A 12567-nucleotide genomic window follows, 5' to 3' on the forward strand; every position below is an offset into this window, starting at 1 on the left:
ACTCCCTTCTGAATACACAAGTAACAATCATATGCATTTGACAAAATGAAATGTGGAGGCAATCTTCAATTGGCCATGAAATTTCAGAATGACTTTAAGACCTGATGGACAGCAAAATGTTAATAGCTTCCATTTGGAGATTCATAATAAATTAGTTGACTTTTATTCCTTTCTACTCCAACCCTATACATACACTCTTCCTTAAATGTTACTTGATTTTTAAACCATTTCCAACATATGTTCTTATGGAATCATAATCTATGTTATATTTGAATAGGCTATACCTGCTTGAAATTCACTGCCAGTGATTGCATGGATTGCCATAAGGGTTAATGTATTTGGGAAGGCAAATTTTGGCATGCAATAAAGATTAATGGAATTAAAAAGAAGATGGACTTAGTCCATTTGTGGCTACATAGTGGCTCTAGGCTGATTCCTTTTTTGACTCTGCCCTCAGGCTCTGTTCTTCTCCTGAAATTTTTGAAATAAATCCAAATCAAAGCTGTCTTCCCATATTTACATTCAGTCTGGGTTTAGTTCATTTTGTATCTCAATCCCTACCTTCTTTCTTGCTTGCATTCACAGAGAGACAAAGAAGATAGTAGACCTGAAGTCATTTTTATGAAGGAAAAATTTCAGACTTTCATATAAAATATGATGGTCCCAATACACTATTGTCTTTCTCTCTTTGTCACTCCCTGTCTCTCTCACACACACTTTCTCTTCTTCAAGCAGCCTCAAATGAGTCAAATAGTTTGAACTATTTTCATCCCAATAAGTTCTGTTTATGCAATACTTGTTGTATATAAGCATTGTTTTGCTATTATATAAACACTAGGCATACAAACTATTTTATTTTCCAAGTGCCCAAAACATAGAAGACCATCTGGTATTCAGTAATTCTCATACAGGTTCCAAAGTATCTTTTATACAAATATACTGTACACAAGGACAATGTTGCTGGTCAGAAAATGTCAGAAAATGTCATAAATGCAGACAAAATGGAGAAAAAAGACTGTGCCCACTAAAAATACTATGTGGATAAACCTCTGCTGACAAATATTTATGTGATATATCTCCACCTCAGTCTAAAATGATTTCTGATGCATGTAGAAAGCCAAGATTAGCTCCGCTTATCCATATATACACTCAAATTCTCTGTTTACAGCTAAAGCAGCTTTATAAAAATCACTCAATGAAGTATCATGATGAAACTAAGTTGAGGGGAGGTTTGATGACTTGTGCAAACAGTGGAAAATCCCTTCACATCATCCAAATAAACTCCACATATTAGTATTTCTTTTTTCCTGGTTAAATAATTCTAGGAACAGAATGATTCAATAGTATTATTTTCTCTGTTTATAATGATATGGTTTCTTAATTTATTTAACTTTCATGTGACTGGAAAACATTGCTAAGTGCAGAGAAGAGCAACAACGATAATTAGGGCCTGGAGACTAAAATGTGCGATGAATGGTTGCAGAACTGGGTATGGCTAGTCTAGTGAAGGAGAGACATGATAACAGTGTTCCAATATTTGAGGAGCTGCCCAAAGAAGAAGAGGGAGTCAAGCTATCCTCCAAAGTTCCCGAAGGCAAGACAAGAAACTGCAGATGGAAACTAATCAAAGAGAGAAGCAACCTAGAACTAAGGAAGAATGTCCTGACAGTGAGAACAGTCAACCAGTGGAATAGCTTGTCTTCAGAAGTTATGGATGCTCCATAACTGGAGGCTTTCGAGAATTCTTATTTGTTTGGTAATTTGACTAAACCACCAACTTTGCAGCATAGAATTCAACTATAGTTGTTGAAATGTTTTCTATTGGAAAAGGAAGGATTAAAAAAGAGGAATAAGACACAGCTAAAACAAAATAGAAAGCATTCATATAGAAGAATGCAAACTATATTAACGATTAGAAATATTGTCATTATTGGAAAAAAATTAATATTAACACCTCACCATCAGGTAGGAGATATAGAAGTATAGCCAGCTGCATCAACAGGCTGAAGAACAGCTTCTGTCCATGGGCTGTCAGGCTCCTGAATGGGAAATAACTCTATGTATGATTGACTTGTGAGGCCAGTGTGTTGTGCAATTAGCTCACATGGTGTAACAAGATGGTGGGTTTGTTGTCACTGTGAGTTGTGGTGGGAGGAGCACAAAGGGAGGCTCAGCCAATCTCACTGTATACATGTTGTAGTTCGATAATAAAGGTTCATTCATAACTTGAAATCGAGTATTCCAGCCAAATCAAGGCCACTCATTTGGTTTGTGTTTACTTATAAGATATGGAAAGAAAACATAAAATAACGGCAGTAGAGAAGATAACTGTAACATGTTTCTTAACAAAGATACCATCATCTCCATCTGTTTATTTCTCTATCCAATTATAGATAAGATAGTTATACTGAATTATTTGCTCACTGTAAATATTTTCATTTCTATATTTTACAGAAATTAAAATTTGCACAATCCATCATATACTGCAGATCAGTTGCCACCAACATGACTTCTGAAAAGCATTTGATGTGCAAATCAACAGTAATAATGGGGTCTAATAGATCATATCTGAACCTTACAGGTAATTGTTTTTTGTTTTTTTAGAAAAAAAATAGAAAAGGACTTCTATAACTTTTAAACAGTTTCCACTGCTTTTTCAGCATAATTTTGCAAGATTCACATAACATTTAGCAAGCAAATGTTATGATTATTTCATTCCTTTTCAATACTGTTAGTCATGATTCCTGGCAACTGCCCGGATGAGTCCCCACTACTTTCTTGGCAAGATTTTTGGAAGTGGTTTGCCATTGCCTGCTTCATAGGGCTGAAAGAGAGTGACTGTCTGAAGGTCTCCCAGCTGGCTTCATGCCTAAGCTGAGACTAGAACTCACGGTCTCACGTTTTTTTGCTTGGAGCCTTAACCACTACACCAAATTGGCTTCAGTATCATAATGAGTACTTTTTCTAATCTTCATATAACATTTAAGAAAAATTGTCAGAACTTTGAATAATCTGTATTCTTGACGAAGTCATACAAAATAGTGTTAATGGTACAAAGAAAGCAAATACTTTCAAAGGAAACTATTGACACCGCAGCCAATTTATTTATTGTTTTACATGTGAATTATATTTGATTAAGGTGTAAAGTTGTTCCATTAGGTAAGCATATGTTTTCCCACAAAATTAAACCTCTGCTATCCACAAAAACAATGCAATTTCATGAAGCTCCTGAGAAACATTTAGATGCTTGTGAATCCCAATTTCATTAAGTATTAAAAGAAGGCATCAGAAAATAATTTGTTTTGAAAGAGGCAAAGTGCCTTTTCCTTCCTGCAACCATTATTAGTTTTAGCCCAGGAACATAATATTATTTCAATCATGAGATGAACATGACAGAAGAAGCCCTATTTTGGAAATTAGGGAGAAAAAAATTCCAAAAACCATTAAGGCAATAACTTTATTATGCTAATGCCAACTTAGATTTCCTAGACACAGTCCATATATCAGCTATATTTCCTTCTCTGTATTGTCTTTATAATATTTCATAAATTTATTTCCTGCTCTAATGAATTGAAAGCTTGCAACAATTATGCAAAATTTTAATTGGCCTAATAAAGTTATTTCAATTATAGTTCATATTATTAAAGTTGTTAATTTTCCTAATAATTACATTATTTAGTTTTTAAAAGTCCCCACAAACCTTTCCAATCTAAAATTGCTCTCTGTGTTCCTGTCTTAAAAGCATGTATAAAGCTATTCTATGGATTATTCCATCTTTCTCATTTATTTTATTAATCTTTAAAAGAGTTCCTCCTTTTTATAAATTAAAGTCACAGAGCATTGGGTTGAAGATCTTCCTCAAGAATTTCCCATAAACTATTCCTTCTTTGTCTATGCATCCTTCTAACAGTGTAAACCATGTTTAATAGTATCTAGGGTACATGTTGTACAGTATTTGTAATTAGCTACAAAAATGCAGCCCAATTCGGTATAGTTGATTCATACTTGTATGACCTTTGTATTTAAAAAAGCAACGACACTGGCATAAATTTAGAATTAGACTTCAATTACCTCTCCAATCCTATATAACTATTTTTCCTTTATTCAGTAGTTCACACATATGTATCTTACTGGACAATCTCATATTTTAGCCGTGGAGTATTCAAAAAAAGGTTTCAAAGTTTTCTTAGCGAGCTTGTCCAAATGCTGAACACAACAAATGTTTCAGGAGTTATTTTTTTCCTCTTTGTGTCCCTGTCTTAAGTCTTCAGAGAGTAAACTCAACAAGCCCTTGCATGCAGCAGGAACTTAGTCATCTGCATCACTAAACGTATTCATTATTTAAAACAATATACTCCCTGCCACCTCATTGCTGTAACTGTGGTCTAAAGCTTTTTTTATAAAATACTAACACAGTAGAGTATAATAATTTTCTTGAAATACCAGTTTTGTTGCTGAAAGGCAGCTTTAGAGGAAAAAGTTTCCCAAATGGATTATTAGATGTCAAACTTTATATGATCCACTGCAGAAAAAGCTTGACTTAAAATCCATCATGTCTAGTCTCCTGTTTCTTATAGTGGTCAACCAGAAGATTCTAAAAAACTCTCAAGGATGAATTAAAGCAGCAACAGTTTCCTGTGTTGTTCTTCAGTGATTATATTCGTTTGAATATGGAAACTCTCAAACTCAGTTATCATGCCCAATAGCATTATTCCTAGACACTTGAGGGACCATAAAGTGATCTTTGAGAACCTCAAGTCCAACAAGCAGCTCAGAGCTCATTTCTGGCAACTTCAGCATTTTTGAAAGCTTACCATATTTTTTACTATCCTTATCCTTGGCTTAAATATTTCCTACTAATTACGAAACAACATTCCCCAAGTAAGTCCATTCCACTGCTGCACCATTCTTCTATTGCACAGTTCCTTCTAATGCTGAACTTTGCCTTTTTATAATTTTCATCCACTAATTCTATTGCTGCATTCTCAGGCAATTTCTCAATTACATGTTCAGAATTACTTTCAAGTATTTACAGGACATTGTGTGAATGCATGTAGTAGTACATTAATAGGCCGTAATGATCAAATGCTCTTTATTATTATCCACTGCATGATCAATTCATATGTGTAAAGACTTATTTTAAAAGGATGCTACTTTATTGTAACTCCCAGTTTTGCATCCTTGCCATAAAACCAAAATGACATGATGTTAAAGCACTAATTCTAATGGTTTGGTAGGTTATATACCATCTCTACAATCATAATAAAATAATACAATATGAAGATTAGCTTCAAGGACAGTTATATATATAAACCTGGTAGAAAACTGGTCAGTTCTTATATCACCATATGTGCCAGTCCTACTATACTAAATAGATGCTAGGAAAGAGATTTATATATTTTTATTTATCAGAGGATGCCTAGAAAGTACTTCTTAAAGAATCTTGGCTTGAGCAAAGAGGGGAACTTCAACATAATACTGAGTTGTCATAATGAAGGAAAGTGACACACATCACACTGCAAATTCTTATGATTTATGAGTCCTGGGCCTGTGAACTAAAATCAAGAGAGAAATGAGTCAGACTTTAATGTTCATCATTCAGAGCCAGCTTCAATGTGATTATGATTTCTGTTAATACTTACCTGAGAGCATCGTTGAAATAGTTACAATTTTTAACCAACCTTTTTAACCATCATTTCTATAGATCATCAATCTCCGGGTCAAGACAATATTTTGGCCAATTATTCACAAGACCTAATTGGGAATGCTACCCGTAATGAATTTACAACTATTGTTTTACCTATGCTTTACCTCCTTATATTCTTGGCAAGCATCTTTCTGAATAGCTTGGCAGTATGGATTTTCTTCCACATCAGAAGCAAGACCAGCTTTATTTTATACCTCAAAAACATTGTAGTCGCAGACTTGCTGATGACTCTGACATTTCCATTTAAAATTATTCAAGATTCAAGATTGGGACCGTGGTACTTCCATTTTTTCCTATGCCGGTATACAATAGTTTTGTTTTATGCCAGCATGTATACAACAATTGTTTTTCTTGGACTTATTAGCCTTGATCGCTATCTAAAAGTGGTAAAACCATTTGGAGATTCCAGGATGTATAGCATTACATTCACTAAGATTCTGTCACTTGTGGTTTGGATTGTTATGGCATTCTTAGCTTTGCCAGATCTGGTCCTCACTAATAACCCAACTAGGATAAATACGGGTGACTGCTTAAAACTGAAAACCCCATTGGGAGTCAAATGGCACAATGCTGTCATTTACTTCAATAATTGCATATTTATCATTGTGATGATTGTATTAATAGGTTGTTATATTGAAATATCCAAATATATCTATAAATCCAGCAAGCAGTTTATTAGCTCTTCAAGTCACAAGAGGAAACACAGTCAAAGCATAAGGGTGGTGGTGACTGTATTTTTTATTTGTTTTTTGCCATACCACCTATGCACGATCCTTTTTAATTTCTGCCAGTTAGATTATTATTTAGATGCTTCAGCTCACAAGATTCTGTACTACTGCAAGGAAGTGACTATTTTCCTATCAGCATGCAATGTCTGCCTAGATCCAATCATCTACTTTTTTATGTGTAGATCATTTTCACGGAGGCTTTTCAGAAAATCAAACATACGGACAAGGAGCGAAAGCATCAGATCCTTTCAGAGTATCAGAAAGTCAGAGGTGCGCATATATCATGAATATACTGACTTGTGACATCATTGCTAAGCATATTTTTTTTTTAAAAAATGTTATTTGTATCAATGTTTTCTATTTGTAAATAAAGGTGCTTTGCTTGTTATACAAATTTGAATATATTCCGTGCAACATATGATTAACGTTTACATCCTTTCCATGATTCTCAGTTTGAAAAGGAGGTGGGCAGTCCACTATTACAAAATATATCTCCGCTTGACCATTGAGTATTTTTTACTTACATTAGGATGACTTTAAAAGATATATGGTGCCATCTAGTGGACAAAAGCAAGGTTGTGATACAATGCAAGGACTGAGTGGCTCAAACAATGCTATCTAAAGAGAGTTCAAAACTGCAGGTAGGCTAAGTTGCTTTTCTCCCAGGCTACTCCCAACTGTTTCTAACGCCAACTTCAGAAATCCCAGTCTGATGAGCTGGCAATCGGGCTGAGCCATAAACATAAGGCCTGATTTCTTGCCCTTCCCATCCCTGCCTTGCTGATTGTTCCCTCCTAACCAGCCCTCATATTTTCCTTTGTTTTCCCAGATATTCACACACATGGAAGCCATTATTGCCCTTCATGCCCCACCCTTCCCATATTATGTCTTTTGACAATAACCTTTCCTTTGTGGACCTATGAGTACCATTATTGCAGTGGTGCTACTGTACTCAATGCATTCAGGGACATGTTTTCCTTTTGCTTTTACTCATCTGAAGATCCATGGGAATTTTGTAGCAAAGAACATTGATTGTAACATTTCTACACTTTTAAACATCCTTAAGATGTTTAAAAAATGAAAATGAAAAGACAGAGAAGCTTTGCAGGACTAAGGCTGGGGGCAGGAAATCAGGGGGTACATACTTCATTCAGCATTGGTAGATATCAAAAGGGAGCTTATTGGGACAGGTAAGGATTGAATGGAGCATCATTTCTGGAGCTGAGAATAGTTCATTGACTTAACTGGCCACTGGTGGATCAAATGAGATTATGAAAAAAAATAGCATCTGTTAACCATCGGAGGACATTGTAACCCGATAGAGCAGAACAAAATGGCTGCAAAGGACAATGACCCAATATTGGAGGGGAGGAAGCATGTAAGGAGTTTTGACCAATCAGACCTAAGCTGTCAATAGATTGAAAGGAAGCCCTTAAGACTATCTGCTTAGGCCAGAACAGAGCAGTTTTGAACCAGAAGCTGGAAAATACAGGTGTGAGGTTCATTTCCATTGGCCTGGGAAAGGGAGAAAGAGGATGTCATAGGTTTCAGCAATCAAGAAATGATAGGTGGCTATACTAGCAATGGGCCAAACAGAAAGTATGGCTTTGCCCAAACTCACAGTTGCCTAACTGATATTATGTAAGACTTAAATCAGGCAATAATACAATCAATTTAGGCACAGAATTCATAATAAGCTATTTTTAATTCATCTGACAAGATATGGCTAGACACTTTCTCCAACCTAGTTTCCAGTCAGGTTAACTTTGGCATCAACCACAAGAATAATTTAAATAGCAAACAAATAATCAGGAAAGGATTCACATTGTGCCAAGATAAGAGGTAGTCCTGTTCCAATCAATTTTTTTCCTTGAAAAAAGGAATACTAATTAAAAATCAAGCCAATCCACTTACTCATATTTATAGCATTACCTGAAGTATGAAAAGTATATTAACTTCTCCACAAACTTTTCCTAAAGCAATGCAAATCATAATGCAAATCTTTAAAATGATCAATAGAAGCAAAAATGCCCTTTTTAATTTTATCAAATGGAAGTTTAAAAAGTTATATTGCACAGACAAAAGGTGGCAATATATCTCTGTTAATAATATATAAACTGACATGCCTAACAAGTTCATGCTAACATTAATTCAGATGTGGATTTTAGATGCAATTCATGTCAGATGTGAAAGAACAGTTCCATACTTGAAGGTCCAATTAAACTGATGTATTGCTACTCACACCTATGCAAAGAAATATTCTCAACTAATGGAGAACGGAGTTAGAGTTGGAGTCAGATAAAGGTCAAAAGAATTCAAGGGAGGTTGGACTTGGTTTGCTTGTGGCTATGTAGGGATTCTAGGCTGATCTCTCTTTTAACTCCACCCTTAGGTTCTACCACTTCTACTACACTCTAAAAATCATTTTTAAGTGTCTCTAGACGCTGAGCTTGTCGATCGGAAGGTCGGCAGTTTGGCGGGTCGAATCCCGAGGGCCGCGTAACAGAGTGAGCGCCTGTTACTTGTCCTAGCTTCTGCCAACCTAGCAGTTCGAAAGCACGTAAAAAATGCAAGTAGAAAAATAGGGACCACTCTGGTGGGAAGGTAACAGCGCTCCGTGCGCCTTTGGCGTCTAGTCATGCCGGCCACATGACCACGGAGACGTCCTCGGACAAGCGCTGGCTCTTCGGCTTTGAAACGGAGATGAGCACCGGCCCCTAGAGTTGGAAACGACTAGCACGCATGTGCGGGGGAACCTTTACCTTTACCTTTAGTGTATAGTTAAACAAAATCCAGTTGCAACTCTTTGATCTTATGACAGAGGTATCTTAACACATGCATCAAGCCTTTTAAAAATTCATATAAATTTAATTATGCATTATTTTAAAATAGGCCTACTTGGAAAGGTTTCTCAGCAGCTAACAGCAACATATAAAATGTATTAAAAAGAAGCAAAAGAAATAATATAAAGTATATAAAACAAAACAAAATCAGTTCCTATGATGGCCAATCACAATTAACTGAAGCCAAAGAGAGACAGAAAAAGTAGTGTATTCATTTTATTTTTTTGTAGAAACATCCAGGATATTCCAAAGGCCAAAGGTGCTCCCACAGCAAAAGCCTGTTTTATAGTCCTTGTCCCATGGAGCTCCTGAGGAGTGGGGATTCCGAGGGACTTTGTAGATTTGACCACATAGGCATAATCGGCACTGGCAAGACAACACTGGATGAATCCCAGTGCTGCATCTTACTGGACTTTAAAGGTAATAATCAGCATTTTAAATTGGGGCTGAAAGCCTATCAGCACAATGACTTTAATACTGAAGATACTGTATTTTAATCTGGAATTATTGTCTCACCAGCAAACTAGCCAAACATTATCATAACTGTACACCTCTCCCTTACCAGAAAATAGATATCCATCTCTCCTCCACATTTACAGATATAGCTAGTCCTTGATTTATAACCATTTATTTAGCAACTATCCAAAGTTACAATGGGGTTGAAATAGGTGACGTATAACCATCCTTTCACTTATGACCATAGCAGCGTTGCTATAGTCATATGATCAAAATTCGGTTACTTGGCAGCCAGCATATATTTATGACTGTTGCAGTGTACTGCAGGCATATAATTTCTATTTGTGACTTTCTCAGATGGCATCTGACAAGCACAGTCAATGGGAGAAATTGGATTTGCTTAACAAGTGCAGATTAACAATCTTTGCAAAAAAGGTCATAAAATCCAGCACAAACTACCTAACAACTGCCTTACTTAGCAATAGAAATTCTAGTCCCAGTTTGGTTGCAAGTTGAGAACTTCCTGTAATTAGAAAAATTAAGGAAAGCTGCTCGCAACAAACTATTGGAGAGAAGTATGATGCTAAAGTAAACATACTTAGTTGGCAAGATTCTATCATCCAACTTCTGTTTCCCTTTAAATAAATCTGGTTAATAACATTCTGTGATCTTCTAACTTTCATGGTGGCAGATGGTTGGGAAGGGTTTGACACAGAGCACTCTACTCATAGTTGTTTTGCGTGCTTGTATAAGGACATCAAAACTTTCCTGTGAATTTCTTGGGAAATAACAGTGACATACGGGTAGTTCTCAACCTACAATCACAATTGGGACTAGAATTTCCATTGCTAAATTGTTAAGTGAGCCCATACTTTCTTCTACAATCTTTTTTGCCATGGTTGTTAACTGAATCACTGAAATTGTAAGTGAATCTTTAAGCAAATCCAGCTTCCCCCATTGACACTGCTTGTCATAAGCTGACTGGAACACCGTAGTTGTTATAAATACATGCCTATTGCTAAATGCTCAAATTCTGATCACATAACCAAAGGAATACTGCAAAGTGAGGACTGGTTGCAAGTCACTTTTTTCAGTGCCATTGTAATTTCAAAAAGTTGTAAATGGTTTACAAATAGTTGTAAAGGACCACCTCTACTGGATTGGCATTTTGAGGCTGAAAGTTTGCACACATTTGATACCAAGTTATATTTTCTTGTTACCTTCTGGGAGGCTTTGTGGTATCTGAAGCAGAACTTCCAGATTCAGCTATATTGTTCCATATAGCATCAACCTTCTGAACTTACAAGTTTCCTCTTTCTGCTATGTACTCAGAATGGACAGTGATTAATATAGCGTGTGTGTGTGTGTGTGTGTGTGTGTGTGTGTGTGTGTGTAAATATAACTTATGTATGGTTAGATATATACTTTGTTTTGTGGGCTAGTGTGCTCACAGTAAAAAAATTGACAAAGGTTATCTTATCTTCCTGATGGTAAGCCCCAATGGGACAGATTTTCTTCTTAATAAGAATGCTCAAGAACAGTTTATAACTGAAGTAAACATAGAATATGGGAAAGGTAAGAAAGAAAGATAAAAAATAGGAATTATGCCGAGGGTAATACCAATGTTTAAGGAAATTTAAATACGTACAGAAAGAATTGTTCTAGCACCCAATGTTATTTCATTCTTATGTATGACTTCAGCAATTTAGTCTACTTTATATAAGCACCATTACCTCTTCCTTTTAAATGTTCATATGGAAGTAAAGCAGACATTGTGGTACAAGATGTTTCCCAATCTTAGAAGACAAAAGGTGAATCTAGTTGATGGTTCATTCAAGTGGTATATTTCATGTCACCACTGTCCCTTCGAATTTATACTGTAGCAATTTCAGTGTGTTCAATAATATTAATATTGGGTCAGAGTGAAATAGTTATTCCTTATATAATTAACTTTAAATCAGAAAAAAGAGCACCAACCCCCCCCTTCTTTCACATAATTACACCAGGAATTGCAACTATGGGCTCTTCCTGTGCTGCTCTCAGCAGGTGGCAATTTTCCATGAGATATGACTAATTTTATACAGCAGTTCCCACAAGGATTTTTAACATTTTACTCATCATGACTTCATATATTTTCATTTTAAACAGTATTCATTTCTGTCTCAATATAACCAAAAAGGAAATCATACTAATTAAAATCTAACAGCATTTGTCTGCAGCTATTGTAAAACAGGGTATTATCTTTTTGCAAAGCACCAACATTGCTTCCATAAAAAGAATGCAATCCTAGAAAAGATTTTCACTCCTTCCATACAAGGCACATATCACTTTGAAAAAGTTCATCAAATTGTACCACTTAAAAAAAGAAAACAAAAACGAGTATGGTCAAATATTTTTTTTCTGCTTAATATGGAAGTAGAACATTTATGACCAAAGATATGTACTTCAGTAATTTTGGGAAATTTCTAAAGTAAATAAATAAATGTGTAGTTTGTTTTTAAGCCAATTTCTTGGGAACTGTTTAGTTTCTAAGAACTGGAGAGGGTAGAATTTTGAAAGAGTTGCTATGACCAGTAGGGAACTTTTATGGTTTCAGCTTCTTGTATTTCCTTTTTCTTTTCTTTTTTCTTTTTTTTTGGGGGGGGGAGAGTTATTTAGATTTGTCACTCACAGTTTAATCAGCCTCTCATGGCCAGCTGCAGCATCAGCTGGAAGCAGCAAACTCTACAACTCTGACTTTTAAACCAGTGTGGGGAAGTGCTGGGAACTTTATTTTGGGCTGGATTTGAAAGGGTATCATCACTTCTGAATCATGTGAAAAACTACCAAAGTC

At 35.7% G+C, this 12567-nt stretch overlaps 2 protein-coding genes across 2 annotated transcripts in view; one reads left to right on the forward strand and one right to left on the reverse strand.

Annotated features, from left to right (window-relative positions):
* The window catches only part of MED12L (mediator complex subunit 12L), a gene marked incomplete at its 5' end in the record, with an annotated part of 177693 nt that overhangs the window by 92293 nt on the left and 72833 nt on the right, over positions 1-12567 (reverse strand).
* GPR87 (G protein-coupled receptor 87) lies at positions 2494-6805 on the forward strand. The gene is made up of 2 exons (XM_081328807.1): positions 2494-2581; positions 5705-6805. Exons 1-2 carry the CDS (start codon positions 2506-2508, stop codon positions 6736-6738), a joined length of 1110 nt encoding a protein of 369 aa, XP_081184933.1. The 5' UTR covers positions 2494-2505; the 3' UTR covers positions 6739-6805.

Source organism: Vipera berus, assembly GCF_964194415.1.
Source record: "Vipera berus genome assembly, chromosome: 5".
Lineage (NCBI taxonomy): Eukaryota > Metazoa > Chordata > Lepidosauria > Squamata > Viperidae > Vipera > Vipera berus.

Bases quoted from the DNA above. Each gene is read 5' to 3' on its own strand.
- GPR87 (XM_081328807.1), top strand. From the start codon at position 2,506: ATGACTTCTGAAAAGCATTTGATGTGCAAATCAACAGTAATAATGGGG. The intron at 2,582-5,704 runs GTAATTGTTTTT...TCATTTCTATAG, and splicing joins ATCATATCTGAACCTTACAG to ATCATCAATCTCCGGGTCAA.